This window comes from Desmodus rotundus, chromosome 3, assembly GCF_022682495.2.
Source record: "Desmodus rotundus isolate HL8 chromosome 3, HLdesRot8A.1, whole genome shotgun sequence".
NCBI lineage: Eukaryota > Metazoa > Chordata > Mammalia > Chiroptera > Phyllostomidae > Desmodus > Desmodus rotundus.
Window position 1 is genome coordinate 115,149,131 of NC_071389.1, and position 19,717 is coordinate 115,168,847.

Sequence of the window (19,717 nt, forward strand, 5' to 3'; positions counted from 1 at the left end):
CAAACGACATAATGAAAGCAACCACTATCTGTCAACTGCTTTCTATGTGCCAGGCCCTGCCTTACACTTTGTATTTATTATTACATTCAATCTTCATAACAACTGTAATTATCATCATCTCCATTTTAAAGAAAGAGAAAGCAACTCTTTGAGAGGTTAAATTCTTGTGAAGGTAATGTAGCAAATAAGGAGCAGCACCCAGATTTGAACTCCAAAGCCCAGGCCTTTAACTATTACACACACAGACTCTCAGGTATTGGCCCAACACTTGCACCAAACCTCAATTTGTGCCACAGCCAAGAGACAAAGCAGGAGCGTGGCTGCCAGCCTCTTAGGGAAGGGTTATAAATGAAGGCAATGTGTCTCAGTGTGTGTGTTTCATCGGGGAGAGGATGAATAGCTACTTCAGGACTTGCCAGATTCTAGAAGGGGTCTTCTCTGATGCAGTCCTGTTGCCCACCGAGGAGCTTTCTTCTCCGAATGTAGGTTTTGATTGGGAATTTGGCACCAGCCTCAGGAGATTTAATGGGACATGAGTGGCATCGTATGCTCAGCCAAAATTTCACAAGCGCTTGCCCTCTGGGAGATGATTATTTTCTCTGCCTCTTCTCCCCAAGGAAGGTCTTTGTGTGCCTTAGAAAAGAGTGTGAGTCAAAGGAACAGCTTTCACTGACCATTCTTTGTTCCCTCCTCACACACCCTCTCCCCCAAACATATAGGGACATAGTTCCCTAAGATACCACGTATGTGATGAACATTTTAAAAGAAAATTTAATCCCACAGATTTTACAGAAAAGCATCTCTACTTCAATGCATTTCTAAGCCCGTCCAAGTAAACAGACAAATGAGAGTCAGATGCCTAATAACTAAAGCCTCTGCTCAGTCCCCGCTCCTCATTGTGCAGAGAAGAAATTATATTCCTGGTGCTGCCACATTGGCTCAGGGGACAAGCTGGGTTTGAGCCCTAGCACCACCATTTCCCTGATGTGTGACACTGGGCCCAGCAGTGCTTGGGAGCCAGCTGCCAACTCCTCCCAGCTCTAGCTCTTCATGGAATTTCCGGGTAGCTGAAGTGAAGAGTCTGGCCTGGGCTTGGTGATCACTCAGTGATGGCAATGATCATCATCACTTAAGGGTGGTCTTGGGCCATCAGTTTTGCATTCATTTACTCACCAGTCTACACCCTAAATCTTTCTCCATCTCAAAGCATCTCATGAGCTGTCCCAAGGGGCCAATGAGCATCACTGGGATGGCTTGTGTCCCACCTGGGGGATATTTCTTATGGGCCAGCTCCTTAGTGAGTGCAGCATGGCATGTGAGAAAGGTAAAGGTGCTCATGGGCACCCCCTGCATTTTGCAGTTGAGAAAATTGAGGTTCAGAGAGGTTAGGGAATTTGCACAAGGGCTTGGCCAGTAAGTGGTGGTGCTGAGGTTCAGACTGTAGCCTTTTCCACTTTAAAAGCCCAAGTTCCTCTGTGCTGTATTAAAGATTCAGAGGGCGGGGACAGGAGAGGGGAGAGAGATGGGCTTTCTAGGGTTGAGCAGAGACACTGACATTGTGTAAGAGTCTTCATAGGAGATTGCTAGCTCAGAGAGAGAGAGAGAGGACAGTAGGTACAGGAAAAGTCAAGTAATTTGGGTTCTAGTATTGGGCCTGTGGCATTCTAGCTGTGTGACCTAGAGAAGTTTCTTGACCTCTCTGAGCTTCAGTTTTCCTAACCATAAAGACAGATCTGTACACATGAGATAGTGTGAATGAGCATTTGGCACATTGCAAAGCTCTCCACCCAAATGAGCCATCGTTCTCCTATTTTGATGCAGGGAAACATGGGCTGTCCCTTACTCTTTTGGGCACGCTGCACTCTAGTACTCAGGAGGGTCTGGGAGACTTCTGGGGGTCCTGCTGCTGGCCTTCATGTCTTGCTCTGTTCCCTCAGGGTGGGAGAATGTCTATGGCTTTGACATGAGTTGCATCCGGGACGTTGCCATGAAGGAGCCCCTGGTGGACATCGTGGACCCAAAGCAAGTGGTGACCAATGCCTGTTTAATAAAGGTCTGCAGACTCATCCTGCTTGGGCCTGGGCATGCTGGGAGCCCAGCTGTGCCACCCTGGAGAGCAGGGGACCTGGAGTAAGGGCATTGCCAGCTCCTTCACAGCCCCGGCCTGATGAGGCAGGGCTGCCTTGGCCAGAGACTCTGGCATCACAAGGTGACCAGTCAAAAAACTACAGAGGGAGTGACTGGACTCCATGGTGACACAGCTGAGGGGAGGGAGTCATATGCATCCCTTGGTGATGCTGGGGGCAGGGATGGAGTGGGGGAGGGGGCAATAGAGGAAAGGATACCCTGGAGGTATGAGGGTCTGCTCAGGTTTGGGGAAGCTACTCCATTCAGAGGTGTGTGGCCTTCTTATGAAAGAAAGTGGATACCACCATCTGCTATGTAATGCTCAGTACACACCCACCCATGGGACCGTCCTAGGTGTTCCAGTTTGCACATTCTCTAACATCTTTTCTTCCAAGGCTTTCTTCAGTGCAGATGCAGACCACTTACCTGGTCAGCATCCTTATCATACCAATCCCTAGTGTATCCTCATTATTATTAAATAGTCAAGCCAGCCAAATTTGATAGATTAAAACTCAAAGCTCCCCTTGATCTCCCTGCCCCCTTTCAAACAGTGGTTCCTAAAGGGAACCACTGTTTACAGGTTGGATTGACCCTTCCAGTCCTTTTACTAAGTTTTTGCATATAGATATGTGTGTGTGTGTGTGTGTGTGTGTGTAATTTTGAATCATGTAAACTACTTATATGTGAGTGTTTTCAAAAATCTAGAAAAACATTAATTTCTTGTGGTTCAAGCTGATTTTTAAGTTAAAATATCTGGATTTATTTATGTAAGTATTCATCAGCCCACCCAACCCTCATCTTGCTAAGACATACTTGCCAGCTCTGGTCCTGTACATATCACCTCTTTGCTGGAAATTCTGGGGTGGGGCACTGGGGCATTTACAGTGGATGAGGAGGGAGGGGCCTGGGGCCACTGGGGATGCAGGGACATTTCTGAAGGACTAATGCAAACTGCTGACTTGCCAGATGAGAACTGGCCCATGTCTCCAGATGTGGTCTTCTTCAGAACCACAGTCCTGGGTTCATAGTGTCACTGCAGCATTTAGAAGGCAACTCTGAGAGCAAATGAACAAGATGTGCCTCATACAGGTCTCATCAGATGCTGCCCCCCTCTTATAACACCCTATCTGAGAGGTTTGGTTTCAAGTCTAAGCCTTGGACTCTCCACTGACAGGGTTCTTACTACTTCATAACATGGCCCTTTCCAAGTCCAGGCAGGATTGATTGTGAGCACATGTGTCCTTTAATTTCTTCCCACCAGCCCCTCTGTACCTGAAGCCTCTCCCTTCAGGTGATGTAAACAAGAACCAGGAAAGTACATCCTCAAACATGCTCACCATAGCACAAAACATTTCTGCAAATATTATGGAACAGACAGAAATCAACTGTGCGACAACATTTGCCAAAATGACACATGGTGGCTCTGTTTGACCATTAGGCAGCTGCATGATAAAATTCCTTCAGTGTGCTTGGGCCCCAGGTGGATTTCTGCCCTGGACCAGCAGGTGTGACACTGCACCTCTGTACACCTGCTGGTCACACCGTGAACTGGCTTGCTTCCATCTACCCAGGTCACACTGGACTCCTTCCTCTGCCCCGTCCTAGCCAGGAACCAGCAAGGGACTTCCCCTTGGTAGCACCTGAGGTCAGCCTGGGAAATCAGCCAGGCTCAGCGAAGGGGCAGCAGAGAGGCTGGAGCTCTGGGTGGCAGTCCTGCTCCTGCCCCTCCCTGTACCTGCTCTTCCTCTCTCCTCAGAGAAGGCTGAGGACTGTCTTCACTTGCTTCCTCCACCAGGAGCGCACCCTTTTGTCAGCTCTCTTGCTAATATGCTAAGCAACATCTTGATGAGACTATTGGGAAAACACTTGCCCTTCTTCACACACTTAATTGCTATTTTCATGCTATTAACGTTGCAGAGTGTGACACTCTATTATAATTAAGACTCTGTTTTGACCACACTTCTGCTCTGAGACACCCATTTGTAACATTATTTAGTGGTGGGGATAGCAGCGACCAGGGGCTCTTCTGAGTCATTGATGCCTATGGAGCCCTCCACTTCATAGGGGTCACCTGAGGCCAAGCCATGGGCCCTCTGAGGGGTCTCAGAGATGCTATTGCTGCTGTGAAAAGAAAGAAACCTTCCAGCAAAGGGGTCTGGGCTCTGGGCAGGCAGGATAACCAGGTTTGATTCTGTAGACTTGGGGTCTGACAGGAGTGTGGAGCTGAGCCCAGAGGGGGTCTCTGTCTCAAAAGCCCAGCCACAGCTGATCCCGCCCTCACAGACCTCTCAGCCCCCACTCCAACAGACCCACTGCACCCATGGTCACCATTTGAATGTGTAGCTTCATTACTTCTGTCTAGAAGGCTTTTGTTCCTTCATCGGCCCCCATTAAGATGCAAATGTCTGCAGTAACTAGTGAACACTGTCACCTAACACAGTTGACAGGGGAATTTGGCTGATGGACAGCTGAGAGCAAGACCCTATAGAGATAGAGTTCGTGCAAGTTGGGTGGTGTGTGTTGGGAGCTGTCATACCGTGAGGGTACACAGACCAATAAGGTGTGCCCTCTGCCCCTACAGAGCTCCAGTCCAATGGCAGAGGCAAAGTGAAGATGGTGAGGCTGCTAAGATGAGCCAGAAGTAGGGTAGAAAGACCAGCTTGGGCTGCTGCCAGAAGTGACCAAGAGAAAAAATACCACAGCCCTCGGAAAGAGACTGGAGCCTGGCTAGCTGGCTCTGACTATGAAGGAGATGGAAAAGTCAGTGAATGTAGACACTATGAGCCTGGTGGACCATGCTGGTGCCGTTAATAAAAATACAGTCGGCCACAGCTTGCTCTAACGGCTGTTGATCTGGAGGGAACCTCTGGACAACATGTGCCCGGGAGGGATAATGAACATCATGAAGGCCGACAAGCATACAACCTATTCTGTGGGTAGAAGTTACAGAGATTGGTGTGGGCTCTCATTTGTTACATAGAAGGACCTACCAATTGGAGGTGTCAGGAAGTGGAGTCAGCTGCCTGGTAGGTAGTGAATGCATCAGCCCAAAGGTGTTCAAGCAAGCACCAGATGGTTACTTCCTGAGAATGCTACTGAGGGAGCTCTTGCATTGGATACAGGGGACTGGCTTTCTAGTTCTGCACTCCTGACCCAGGGCTCACCATTCCTTTAGTTCTTGTTCCCTATCTGTAACCTCTTAGAGAGGTTCCCACATCCCCCTAAACCTGCAGTCCCACCTCTTCCCAAATAACAAGTCGAGCTTCAGTTCCCTGGGCATGTCAAGGCTTCTCACCTGAGACCACCACAGGACTCTGACCTGCGGGCTCCCTTCACCACACCTCCTCCTCCTCTGTCCTATGAATGCAGGGCTTCTCCTTGAAGGCCCCCAGATGCTTCACATCTGCTTTTCGATTTTTTTATCTTAGAAATACGTAGAGATAAGGACCATTTCTGTTATGTCACTTTGTCTCTTCCCTGCTCTTGTTTTTCACCCTCAGAGCCCTTTCCTAATTATTCCCAATATGTTCCGTCACCCAGGTTTCAGGGGAGCCCCTGGGGAACATCCCAGACACACAGGTGTCTGGTTCTTGCAGTCTTTGGGATAGAGATACTTGCTACACACCCCCGACCGTGGGAAGTCCTTCCTTAGACCTCACTGAAAGCTACCTGGATGCCTCTTGGGTTCTTGGAAGGTTTGCCCTGTCTTCCTGGAGCCAGCAAGCAGCAGTTCAGCACTCTTCACATAGAAAAGAACAGCACATTGCAAACTGTCTTGTATTATACTTGTTCTCCACACAAGATTGATTTTCAGTCACTTCCCAACTAAAATTATTAGAATTATTAGTTCTTCATGTTCTCTATTCTCCAGCCAGAACTGAAAAATTTTCACCTCTTACTGCTTCCTTTCCTTCCCTCTCTTCTTCCCTCTCTTCTTTCCTCTCTCTCTCCCCCCACCCCCCATCCAGGCTTGTTATAAATGGCCAGCAGAACTTCCTTCAGATAAGTCTGTGACCATGGGTGGGATCAGATCCTCACTCCTGTGACAACACTTGATGCCTCTTATTGCTGGGTACTTACGTATCCAAAAACTGGGAAATGAGAATGAGTAGCCTCATACATTAGCATCACTGGAAGGACTTGATAAAGCATTGATTGCCATTTTGATTCAGTAGGCCTGGGATGCCCTCCCGTCCCCTCCCTATCCAGCCCCCCTCACCCCACCCCCTTGGAATCAGCTCCTAGGTGATGCCGATGCGTGTCTTCCCGGGACCACACCGTCAGAACCACTAGATGAATGCAGCAATGCTGAGGCAGACCACTCTGACGACATTTTTGTTGGATTTAGGGATGCTCTGTCTAATCAATGCTTCCTTTCTCTCCCTTCCCCTCCTCCATTAGCCCCCACCCCCAGCAGATTTATCCTTTTAATGTTCCCCCTGGGCTCTGATTCATATCTGTTTGCATCATTGCTGCACCCTAGAAAGGATTAAGGGGAACATAGGGAGGGTGGTGGGTTGGGCCTTGGAAGTCACCCTTAGAGTAATGACACCGTGGAGAGTCTATGGTCAGTAGTGCCCCTCAGCACTATGGTCAGTAGGGGGTGCAGACCTGGTGGGAGTGCCTAAGTGTGTGGCCTTCTCTCCTCTCTGGGCAGGAGGTGGATATTTACACAGTCAAGACGGAAGAGCTGTCGTTCACGTCTGCCTTCTGCCTGCAAATCCAGCGCAATGACTACATCCATGCCCTGGTCACCTATTTTAATATTGAATTTACCAAGTGCCACAAGAAAATGGGGTTTTCCACAGGTGAGCCTTTTGTTATCATTCCAGACACACCCTTCCCCCATGCTGAGGCTTTGTGGAAAGTGACAATACTTGATACCCCGGGCTGGCCCCAACTTCTGGGAAGGATCTGAGCATTAGCCAGGGGCCCTTACTTGGCATCTCTTAAGCCCTCTGCAGCTGTGGAGTGAGCTGAGTAGCTGCCCAAGGAGAAGGTAATAAAATTGTGGCTGGCATGGCCAGAGCTGAGAGTGTGTGTGAAGTGGGGAGAGGTGGGGGTTTGGACCCTTTTGCAAACTCACATTTGTTCATTTAGCATTTCTAGAGCATATGTTGTGTGAGGGGATAAGGAAGCAGTGGAATTAGATTTCTCTCTCTCCATGCCATGCCCTACTACAGATTAAGTAGACTGCAAATGGTGTCTCTATGTCTCCTGCTTTTTACTACTTCCAACACAGTCCATCCTCATTAAGTCCCTGACAGTGTTTCCCAAGGACCACCCACGCTCTCCCTCCCAGCCCTCCTTCAGAGGTGACTCACTGCCTGTAGCAGATAAACCCAAATGTCTTAGCTGGGTAAGTGGGGGTCCTGCAACCTGGTCCTGGCCCTACCCCACTCCTCCAACCTCATTTCTCACCCCTCCTGTGCTTTGCCTTCCACCCTCCTACTGTTGCTGCCACTGCACACACAGCATCTAGCAGTTTCCTGAACTCAGTGAGGCTTCTTAAGTCTCTGGGAATCGCTTCTGCACATGCCAACCCTTTGTCCATCCCAGTGTGCCTTGGGAGCAAGAGGGTCTCTTTGTCAGAAGCTCTCGTCATCTCCTTTCCTCCTGCATTAGTTTGCTAGGGCTGCCATTACAGTACTGCAGACTGCGTGGCCTAAACAACAGAAATGTATTTCTCACAGTTCTGGAGGCTGGAAGTCCAAGATCAAGCTGTCAGCAGGGTTGGTTTCTCCTGAGGCCTCTCTACCTGGCTTGTAGATGGCTGCCTTCTCCCTGTGTCCTCACGTGGCCTTTCCTCTGTATGCACACATCCTGGTGTCTTTGTGTGAGTCCTGATCTCTTCCTGAAAGGACACTAGTCAGAATGGATTAGGGCCCACCCTAAGAGCCTCATTTTAACTTAATTGCCTCTTTAAAGGCCCAGCTCCATGTAAAATCATGTTCTGAGGTACTGGGAGTTAGGGATTTGGCACATAAATTTTGGAGGGGACACAATTTAGCTCATAACATCTCCACTGTCCCTACCTCCTCACTGGGCCAACCCCCGCACAGGCCTCATGTCTCAGCTCAGTATTACTCGATCCCCTCCTTCCCTCTTGGGTCAAGCTTAGGTGTCCTTCTCCAGGTCCCCCAACACCCTGTGCTTAGGTCTGTCATGATGATGTTTAAACTGATGCATATGCACAGCAGCAGGAAGCACAAAGGAAATAGTCCTCTCCCCATTCACCCCAGTTTCATACCTCAGAGACATATATTGGTCAGGATTTCTTTTGTATCCTTCCTCAAAATTTCAATGGTGCACAAGCATGCACATATCTATATACACTTTTTTATTCTTTTTATTTGAAGTAATTATACACTCCCAGGAATTTGCAAATGTAGTACACGCAGTTCTGTGATTCCTGTGCCCAGCTCTCCCCATTGGTGGCATCTTACATAACTAGAGTACAATATCAAAACTACAGCGTTTTTTTAAAAAGCATAGGTTGGCTCATACCATACACACTACCTTCTGCTACCTTTTCTTTATTTTACAGTATGTCTTGAAGGTACTTCCATAGCCTCACAGAGATATCTACTTTATTTTTTGAAGAACTACACCAGAATTCAATGTAGGATGTGCCATCATTTATCCAACATTTCCACTCATTTTTGCAACCCTTGGTTTCCCCATGAGTCAGGATCACCATTCATTACTCTCTAGTGCTTAACTTCTCTATTAAATGTGTATATGAAGACATGACTTCTGCCCTTTGGGTATATTCAGATTCATCATGTGTGTGGAGTCTCCCTGGAAACTGGGAGCGTGAAGTCAGGGGTGAATGTGTGTGTGTGGACGGAATAGATGGGTTCTACCAGAATTCAGAGATGTGATTATTGACTTCTGGAAGACAATGTGACAATGAGCCTCTCTTACCTGTTGACAGAGGGGGCAAGGGACTTACCCTATCCCTCACAGAGGGTCTTTTCCAGAACCCATGTCTCCCAACCACCAATACCAGGGTTTTCTTGTCTCCATCAGCCAGGCCAATGCTGGTGCTCCCTGCCCTGGGAGGGACCAAGGTTCCTAATCTGGATGATTACAGCTGTTACCCTCCTTAGAGGGGCAGCCTGCAAGCTCATCTTCTTGGTGGGCAGGAACAGCCAGGAGGGGCATGGAGACTTTACCTGGACCCTGAAGGATGGGGGAAACTCAGCCTCACAATGGTGAGGAGTGGGAGCAGTGAGTGGGCCGAGGAGCCTGCCCTGGCACCAGGGCTGTGACTGGAGGCCAGGGGTGGAGTCACAGTGGCTGCTTTTGCCTCTACGACCTCTGGGATGATGCCTTCCTCAAGGCCTGCCCTGCTGCAGGTAATGAGAAAGTCAGTGGGCAGGGGTACTCTGGAAACAGTTCTGGCTTTTGAAAGCCTGAGTTACAGCCCTGTCGTTCTCAGCTGGAGTCCATGAGGCTAATCAGATAGCCCAGTGGGCCCTGTCCAGAGATGGCTCTCTGGCTCTGTGGTGGCAGGGACAACATTCCTGATGTCCCCCTCCCCACCATGGAGGAGTCTTTGTTAAATTCAAGTTCAGTACCAAAGACATCAGCCCTGGGCTGCCTGGGAGATGGTGAGAATTTGAAGAGTTAAGTCTCTAACCACTGGCTCCCTTTCTTCCTGGTCACTCCCCACCACAGTCCCATACAAGCCCCTAGGAGAAAAATGATGATGAGTATGTTTTATAAGCTCGAAGACCTTGGGTAGATCGAGGTCTGAGGCTGCTCCTTTGTCTTTTTTGCAGTTATGGCGTTACGTCCCCTCCCCTGGGCACAGAATCCCAGGAACTTAGGTTCTGAAAGGACATTCAGAGTTCCTATAGTCCTCTTTTTCCTGTGCCTTGGTGCAGAAGCTCTCAAAGCATGGTCCATGGACCAGCAGCATCACCATCACCTGGGCACTTCTTAGAAATGCAAATTCTCTGGCCCCACCCCAGACCTACAGAGTCAGAAATCCTGGGGTGGGGCCCAGAAATCTGTGTCTTAACAAGTCCTGCAGGTGATTGTGATGCACAGTCAAGGTTGAGAACCACTGCTCTTGTGCAAGCCTGCCTCAGCAAGATGGCTGAGAATTTGACCAGCGTTGACATCCTCTGGAAAGGCAATTCCACCTCCTGACTACAGTATGCCTCCTGGCCTCACCAAGACAGTGGGCCTGCTGGCTGACATGGATCCCTCCTGCTGCAGTGTTTCCATGTACAGAGAGATCAGGGGAAATGACATTATTTAGCTGCCTTCTCAGCCACCCTGAGATGTCAGCATGGGGGTTTGTTTTCAGCACATAGCAGAAATCCTTGGCAGTCAGCATGGGTTTGACAGTGGGCTTTACGCAGACCCTCTGCATTCTGAGCACCAAGGAAAAATGATTTCCTTTTTGTTTTTAAGGAGCCCAGATGCACAGAATTAGATTAATCTTAATTCTTGGTTCTTGACTTACTATCATCATTGGGTCCTACACGGTTCACTTTTTGCTTGTTTATTTATTAATGTAATGAGTACTTGTGAACTTACCACCTAGCTCAGTAACCAGAACAAAGTTTGTTAAAGTAAATAAAGTATTATTGACTAGCATGTAAATAGTAACTAGAAATAAGACTATTTATTATTGGAATGTAAATACATTAGTTAAGAAATAAATTATTGAATATAAATATTAACCAGAAACATATTATCAATAAATAATATTATAATTAATAAATGTAAGTAAATTAATTCATAGTCACATAATAAGTCCCTGTGAGCTCACCACCTAACTCAATGACTTAAATGCTATCAATACCTTTCAATCCACCTGGATGCTCTGCTCCTACCCCTGCCCTCCCCCCATATCACCTCTAGATGAACACTATCCTGCATTTTGTGTTCCTTATCCCTTTGTTATCTTAGAAAAGTTTTATCACATGTTTAGGTAGGCCTAAACAACATTGTATGGTTTGGCCTCAGCTATTTTTGAACTCCTTACAAAGTGTAGCTTTCTTACATGGCCCCTCTTCATCCACCCCCAACCGTGTTTCCATCTCCGCCAACAGCATCTGGCTCTGGGGGGCCCACATGTCAAGTGCTGTGCAGCTTGAAAATGATCCCTGTTAATGGCTTGATGTCTCCTCTCTGCAACTCCAGGAAGGCGCCCAGGGTTCCAGGCCAGCCAGCAGGCACAGCTGTCCCAACCACCACTCTGGTAGCACATCCTAGGCATGTGGGGGGAGGAAATTGGAACTGGATCCCTAGGACTGCTGTGTGGTAGGTAGAAGGGCAGTAGGCTGAGTAGAAGCAGGACTGGATTTGAGTCCTGGATTTTCCAGGATCAGCAAGGTAGGGTGATTGGGTGCAGGAGGTGGCTTTGAACAGGTTACTCTCTGGACCTTAGGCTTGTGATATGTGAAATGACACCATTGGACCTAGATGGCCTGGCAGCCCTTTCTAGCTTTGCCATCCTGTGACACTGAGCCATTTTCTCAGGTCAAAGAAGCTTCTTGTTGCATAGTCTTTAATTCTTCAAAGAGTTTGTGAACCCCCTAAGGAATATAATTACAAATTTATAGCTCAAAAGAGTATTAGATTCCATTTAGCCATTGGGAAGTGAAACAGGAAGCAGGATTCCACTTCCTTTTCAAAAGCACCAGGAAAATTCTTGTGAGAAGCCTCTGCTGCTGGTTTCCATGGCCCGCTGTGGTCACAGCTCACAAGGGGCCTCACTTAGGTGGTAGGATCTGAGGTGGGTAAGGCTGTATTGGTTGGTGTTTCCTAAATTTAGTGCCATATCTGGCTCATGATATGCAGATTCAATAGATGACTGTCCAATGAATGAATGAATGAATGAATGCCTATGCACTTGAAATGCTGCAGGTAGTACTGGTCACACTCCCTCCAAAATACAAAATACAAGCTGTCCCTAATCCAGAATTCCGAGAGACTGTGAGGGGAGGGGCTTCACGGAGGGAGAAAAGGGGTCCAGATATTGAGAGTAAGAAGGTATCTTCATAACAGGAAAAGCTGAGGGCAGGAGAGGAGAAAAAATACATGTTCACTGAGGAGAATTTTAGATGCCTCCACAGCCCTGTGGTGAACACTAACCCTTATGCACAGCAGCTTTCTGGATGATTCCCCAGGACATTCTAGACCACTAGAGTCCAGCGGCACACCTTTGCAGACCAGAGCCATAGTGTATGGATAAGTAAAATGATATATCATTCTCCATAGTGATGAAATAACCCCTAATGCTTAATAATACCCTAACATAGGCCTAATACATTATAGGTAGGGTGACCATATAATTAAGAACACCTCTCAGAGTGAAAGGGAGAGCTATTAATAATTATGCCAGGAAAACAGATGTGAACTGGACCTGTCCTGGGTACAATGGAAGGTTTGGTCACCTTGGTATACAGGGTCTGTCAGAAGTAACACCTGCTTGAGTGTGGTTGGTAGGGTAATAATATGGGTGTAATAATTTATAGTTTTAATGTGAACATTTCACCTAAAATGTCATACAGTGTGCTTGAGTGTGATATTGTTATGTTACAGAATTACATGCTAATGATTTTGTAATAAAAGATTTTGTAATAAAAAAGGGGGCGTTATTTGTGCCAGACCCTCTATCTTTTCCCCATTCTCATCCCATCTGAGCCTTACAGTGCCCCACCATCTGCAGGTGTAGAAAACAAGCCCCAGGGTCATGGTTCAAATATGTGGCAAGATGGGAAGTGGAAACTGGGCCTGTTGTTGCTTAATTAAGTGTCCTTTTCACTGACACTCACCCAAGATGTGTTATCAAATGCAAATGATCAGGTTTGCTCAGTGATTTCAACCATAACTATTCGTCTTCTTCACCTGAGGGAGATTTTTAAGTCTTGGAAAACCTGCCGCCCGCCCCCCCCCCCCCCAGAAATACTGAATTCAAATCCCTAGTAGGGTGAAAGCATCTGAATTGCAATAAGTTTCTTCTGAACATCTTGCTGGAGGATTTAGGAATGAGAAGACTGATTTAGATAATTAGTCTGTAGCTAATGGACCCATCGTAGAAATGAGATGTCTGGGGATGTTCTTAACCTTTTGGTGGTGATGTTGGGGGAAGAGATCACTTTCTTCCAACCCAAGGCCGACATTTTTTTTTTCTTTGCTACCATCAGAGGCAGACTCCTAGGCTTGGCAAATCTGAACCAGTGGAGTCTTTGGGATTCTCATAAGGCCTCTGATTAGGTGCCAGAAGTAAGATGCTTGAATCCCCTTGCCTGAAGGTGTTTAAGAACAGGAGAGAAGCCCTGGCTGGTGTGGCTCAATGTACGGAGTGCCAGCCTGAAAGCCCAAGGAACAGGAGAGACACCTGTCTGAGCTGCTGTGGAAGTGGGTGTGAGAGTGCTGTCAGTCATATTGTATACTGCTCTTCTCCACACCGAGACTGTCGTTTGACAATTTATTTAGAGGTAGTTGGCAGGGAAGGTGCTAGGAGCAGGTAGACTTTGTCTGTAGACAGCAGGATGCCTTAGAGGCCAGGAAGACTAGATATGCTTGGGGATCCAGGCTCTGAGATGCACAGATTGCATGTTTGTGATCTTCCTTTGAGCTCTTCCAAGTGTTCAGGCTGCTCTTCCCCCTCCATGACTTTGAGTTTACACTGTTTTCCCACATGCATACACTGAAGGCTACTCAAGGCTGTTATCCAAACCACTGACATTTGATCAAGCCAGTTCATTGCAAAGGGCAAAGAAAGACAAACTCTTCACCACCATTAAAATAGGGCTTGAAAGATTTTAGTTGTCACCTGGGCTGACCTGGTGCATAATAAGTCCCAGGTTAGTGGCCCTCAGAGAGCTCATAAGACTGTGATACAGCTCTTATTCTTTCTGGTGAATTAAAAATCTGCCTTCTGCCTCGGCTGGTGTGGCTTGGTGGATTGAGTGCCAGCCTGCAAACCAAAGGGTCCCCAGTTTGATTCCCAGTCAGGGCACATGCCTGGGTTGTGGTCCAGGTCCTCAGTGGGGGGCATGAGAGAGGCAACCACACATTGATGTTTCTCTCCCTCTCTTTCTCCCTCCCTCCCTTCCCCTCTCTCTAAAAATAAATTTTAAAAAAATATCTGCCTTCTAGTAATTCCCACCAACTAGTCTTTGTTCTGCCTCCAAAGCCAGTAAGGCCACATATAAGTCTTTCCATGTAACAGCTTTCTGTAGTGTTTGAAAGGCACTTATTATGTTCTCCCCACATCTTCTCATCTTTAGCTCTGGTCCTAAGCAAAGAGGAAATCAGTATTAATGAGTCCTGTATCCTGGTGGAGGAAGGTAAGAGCCTGAATGGCCAAGAGGAACTTACCATAAGATGGGTTCTTCTATAGTCCATACATTCTAAAGCCCCCAGTGTAACTGAACATCTATGGGTGCTTTGAAGCATCATGGAAAGTCTATCTACTCTGGTTTTATACCAAATAAGCCATTCATTTCTTCAGGAATTACAGATCTACTAAGTGTGGTGGTAAGCACTGAGGATTTCACAATGAACAGGCCTGACATTGCCCCTGCCCTCACGGAGATCACAGTCTTGGGGAGGACACAAACTAATGGGGGGGAAAGGCATTTATGCCACATCATGACAGACACCCTGGTAACACAAGCTCAGGGTGCCCTTAATCCAGGTAGGTGGTCAGGCAAGTCTTCACAGAGGAAGTGACCTTGAACGATGAGGAAGAGAGAGCCTGGTGAGTAGTGAGTAGGGAGGGGAGAGTGTTCCAAAGACAGCTGCTGCTGAGGAAGATGGCCCATTAGCCAGATCTCTCATTTAGCTATAAAATTTGTAGTGTGCTGAGAGGGGATGGGTGGGATTTAATGGCAAATACATTGGGGGTGCAAGCATCAGCATGGTTTTGGGTCATGCAGGAGGTGTGAGCTGTGGACCAGCACTGGGGCTGTGGAATGAGAATCATCCCTCATTTCAATTTGATCTAGTTAGGAAGGCACAGCTGAAACTCCTGGCAGGCCTGGGCCAAGGGTACTAATTTTGGCTCTAGGGCAGAGAAGCAGGCAGGGAAAGCTATTTGTAGGACTGGGCTGTCAATAGAACTGGGGAAACTGGGTTAGCTGTGGAGTTTGCATAAATGATGCCATTTAAGGGGAGATAGGATGGCCTACTCTACAAATCTCTTGCCCACACTGTCTGAAAGTCTTCACTCTGTTGAATTAATGGGGGGAAAAACAGTAGCATTCTGAGATTTATTTGTGTTACAAACTTTAGCTGGTGAGAGGGTATTCATCCTCCACCCCTTGGCATGAATTTGTAATATCATCTTGTTCTCTTCTGCTCCACAGCTAAGACCTGCAGCCCTGAGGGATGGGGATCTGATGGAAGGAGGTGTCACTGGGGCTCAGGGGGAGTTCTGGTGGGAGCTTGGAGCCTAGCTACAGGGGCTGGGCACCTGACCCAACAAGAGTGTTGTGTAGTAGTCAGAGTCCCAGAGGAAACCCAGCAACTTGTAGGCAGGGTCTCAGTCTCAGCCCTTCTGGAGACGTCTTCTCTGACCCTTCTGCTCTACCTCCCCGTCCTTCGCTCCTCAGCCCCTGATGCCCCCTACACCCACTGGAAGCAGACTGTTTTCTACTTGGAAGATTACCTCACTGTCCGGAGAGGGGAAGAGCTCTATGGGACCATCTCCATGAAGCCAAATGCCAAAAATGTGGTGAGTGCTAAGGCAGCGTCTGTGTGGGCAGGGGTCAGAGAGGGGAAGGGACCTCAGTGCTGGTCCCAGGAGCCACTTGCCCAGGTGCCTATGTGCCTTGTGCACAGCCAGGAAAGTTGCTGAAGGAGGCAGTCAGGCACTGGGCTTGGTCGTAGCTGGGCATGACTGAAGGGCTCCAGTGTTGTCTCCTTAAAGCTCAGGGATTAAAGACTTTCTAGCCTCTACTTCCCTCCCTAACCTGACTCTCTCAGCCTTGAACACAGCTTCTAGCTCTTCATAGAGGTTGAGAACAGAGGCTATTGCCATGGGATGAGCATTACCTCATTAAGGATGAGCTGAGCCAGGAAATAGGAGTTTCTGGTGGCCCGGGAGAAGTCTGGTTTGCTTGTCTTTGGCTGGCCTAGTGGGTTGCAGATGGTGAGATTCTTTTTGGGCCACCCTGGGTGTGGGCAAGTGCACTAAGAGTCTACAGAATGCCTCGAATGTTATGGCACAGAAGATTCACCCACCGCACTCAGAATTCTTCCAGGAAGAAATCAGAGGGAACAGTTTATTTTATGACAGGAAGGATTTAGGTTAGGAATCAAAGAACTTCCTGTGAAGATAATGAGGCACCAGAATAGATTCCTGAGGGCTGACCGTGGGAACTCCTCAGGTAGCAAACCTGAGGAACACAGTAGCTACCCACCCGTCCACCTGCAGGGAGGGGAGCGGTATCGTCACTTCCAACCACACTAATATTGTGACTCTTGGTTCCTGCTTTGCAGCGAGATCTCGATTTCACAGTAGACTTGGACTTCAAGGGACAGCTGTGTGAAACATCTGTATCTAATGACTACAAAATGCGTTAGCACACGTGGGAAGCTGCAGAGAGTGAGCAAGAAAACATTCCCACCTCAATCTGCGGCACTGTGACAAGGAATACTGTTTGCAGGACTACACACTCGAATATCAGAGGTTTAAACTCTGCCTTGAAGATTGGGGAACTCACCGGGGCTCCCATGGGCTCTGACACTGGACAGATGGCCTCCGGCTCCTCAGCTCTGCTCTGTGAGCCCTTCACAAAGGCTTTGCTGTCGCTGATCAAGAGCGACCTCGTAGCTGGGCCTGGGGACAGAACGTACCCATGTATCCCCATTGTCCTCCTGTACTGTGACTCTCCGGATCTTCCAAGTTTTGCATGCTGCAGGCATCTAGGGCAGATCGCTTCACTAGAACCTGGAGGCTAGTATCTTTGATAGCATAAGCCAGATTCTGTCTGTGCGGTGGTGTGTGCGTGCGTGTGTGCATACAGCATATACAGTGGTTTATTTACCCACAACACTGTATATGCACGCATTTACAACCACTGGGTTCACCCATGTGTTCATTCAGGGCGTGTGCGCGCACGTGTGCGTAGAATATATATTACTCTCAGAGGAGATCTTGTGGCTTTTGAATAGGACTTTGTTTTGTGATTAGCTCTCCCCTCCCCCATCCCTTACCAGATGTAAGCAGCTATGAAACGTTCTCTGTACTAGCTCTGGTCTCCTTTTGACTAGACCATGGCTCCGAACCTGAGCATAGTACCACGCACTCTGTGGGAGCTCAATAAATGCACATGACAGTGAAGCAATGGGATGACTGTGTTCCTGGTGCCCTGGAATGGGAGGGCTGGGCAAGGACATTAAAGGCCATAAGGAACAGAAGTCAAAGGAGCAGCACCTTGGTTGCTCCCTGCTCCAGAAAGGTAAGGTCCTCAGTAGGAATAGCTGTGAAGTCGGGACAGGCTGAAAGGCACGTCCCTGCAGACTCTCAGGGGATAGGAAGAGTGTCCTGGAGCTGGGGTGGGAGGACATGAGCTACCCAAGAGCACTCTAGAAGGAGAGGCCACATGTAGCCTAAAGGGAAGCCAAGGTCGGGAGTAATCCAGGATGTGCATGCTGCTGGGAGGGCCAGGAGAAAGCAGGAGATGGGGGCTGAGCTTGTGGTCCTGAGTCACTGGGCAGAGGCTGGCACAGGGACTGAGGGAAAGGTTAGTAGGCCAGTGAAGGGACATTTCTTGTCTAGGATGCTGAGAGTTTGCAGCACCCCACAGGGTGTGAATGATCTCATTGCTGCCCCTCACCCCTGGGCCCAGGTCCGGCCTAGTCTGTCACCTTCTGCATCAGCAGGAGCCCACCCATCTTGAACAGAGACTTTCCAGTGAGCTCAGGCAAAAGTCCTTTGGTCCTCGAGGTGATGCCCAGTTTCTCACTGCAGCTCCCTTCCTCAGTGTTGTTGGAAATCTCCAGTCCTCTTAAGTTCTTCATCCCTGCCACCTCTAAGATTTTAGACTCCATTCCTATTATGGAGAGGGCAGAACCAGATGAGAGACTTCTGTGACTGTGATTGGCTACAGAGGGAAAAGATGGGACCCTCACCTATGGACAGGGACCCAGGCCTAGCTGCCTTGAATATTCAGTTGCCAGGTATTGTGTGGGCCTGCCTTCTGGAGCGGGGGAGGAAGGGGCCAGACACCTGGGCCATGGGGGTTTAGCCTGGCAGTGGCTTCAACACAGTGTGGACCTTGGGCAAGTCATGCCACATTCTTTGGTGTCAGCCTTATTGCCACTGCAGCAAGGGAGCTGGACCAAGTGAGTGTTTTCCACACTGTGTCCTGGGGGCCCCTCGGGCTTGTGGGAGGTGCCTGGGACAGGGTGGGCAGAGCCCTGGGTCTCCCCTTCCCAGATTAAAAAAAAAAACAATTTTTCACTTCTCTGTTTTTGTTTTCTTTGGAAAAAGACTTCTACCATGCAAAATAAAAATAAAGAAATGAAAATGAACCAAGACCAAAATCAAACACCTTCAAAAATGACTTATATGTAGGTGACTCGAAACTCTGCCTGGCTCTAATACTCTGAGGCCAGTAGTGTCTTTGACCCTCTCTCTTCCCTTCCCACCTGCCCACCAGGCCTGTGCAGTTTCACCTAAAGCCCTTTCTGCAGCCCAAAAGGGTGTTGGGTCTTAGCTAGGCACCCACCCCCTGGCCCAGAACCACATTTTCACTTGCCTGCACCTTTATTCCTGCTCCCACTGGCTCTAAAATATTCTCTCAGGAACCATTATCACTCAGAAAGGGAGATAGGTCTGAATTTGAAAAGAGGCCTCTCCAGGAGCACATAGCTCTGTGGGTGTTGTGCTTGGCAGGCAAGTGGATTTCTCTTGCCCCTGAGCCTGGTGCCTTTGTGCAGTGTACACACTGTGCGGTGGTACTCAGAGGCCCTGAGAGAAGCAGGCTGGGCCCCTTGCAGCTCTTTTTTCCATTAGAGACCTCTCCAGGAAACTTCTAGCCTTAGTTCAAGTGTGGTTACAAAATCTCCCTAGCTAGAAATGCAATGTCCTTTGCCAGAACTGGTAAGGTGTTTTGATTTGTTGGGTTTTGGTTATTCTTTAGCTTTGGAGACAGGCAGTCTCATCTGTGTCATCCTCTCCCCTGGAAGAGACAGTCTGGGGTCTGGGAAAGCAAAAGAGCCATTTAGAAGAAGTGGTCCACCTGACAGAGCCCAGGATGGAAGGATGCAGAGGAGGCCTTGGCTTGCCAGGGGCTGGGTCTCCTGGGGATGACAGTGTCCTTAAAAATGATAACTGACTTCAGTAGCAGTGGCCCCTCTCTTTCATAACTCTCTGGCATCTGCATCCTTGTTGGCTTCCCCAAAGCCCTGGGAGTTAGGCATGACGTGCTCCCCACCCTCGTTGTAGCTGAGGCGCTGAGGCACTGAGGCACTGAGGTGCTGAGTCCCAGGAGGAGGAGGGGAGCTGAGGTGGAGCTGGGCAGTGGTGAGCCCAAGTCCAGCTCAGCATGCCCTCTGCTGACTGTGTTTCTTCCTCTGAACCTCTGGGAGGCCTCTCTTTGGACCTAGA

At 48.5% G+C, this 19,717-nt stretch overlaps 1 protein-coding gene across 3 annotated transcripts in view; it reads left to right on the plus strand.

The window, feature by feature from the left end:
* Positions 1-17,439, plus strand: part of PRMT8 (protein arginine methyltransferase 8) — an 89,071-nt gene extending 71,632 nt beyond the window's left edge. The window contains exons 7-11 of one of the 3 annotated variants that reach the window (XM_045199876.2): positions 1,938-2,053; positions 6,785-6,935; positions 14,388-14,447; positions 15,714-15,835; positions 16,603-17,439. In XM_045199876.2, coding sequence (XP_045055811.1) covers positions 1,938-2,053; positions 6,785-6,935; positions 14,388-14,447; positions 15,714-15,835; positions 16,603-16,686 — 533 coding nt within the window. In that variant the 3' untranslated portion in view covers positions 16,687-17,439. Of the gene's footprint in view, positions 1-1,937; positions 2,054-6,784; positions 6,936-7,384; positions 7,481-14,387; positions 14,448-15,713; positions 15,836-16,602 lie in introns of those variants that run through there. The other 2 variants (XM_024557788.3, XM_045200003.3) reach the window with 2 other exon arrangements.
* The last annotated feature ends 2,278 nt before the right edge of the window (positions 17,440-19,717 follow it).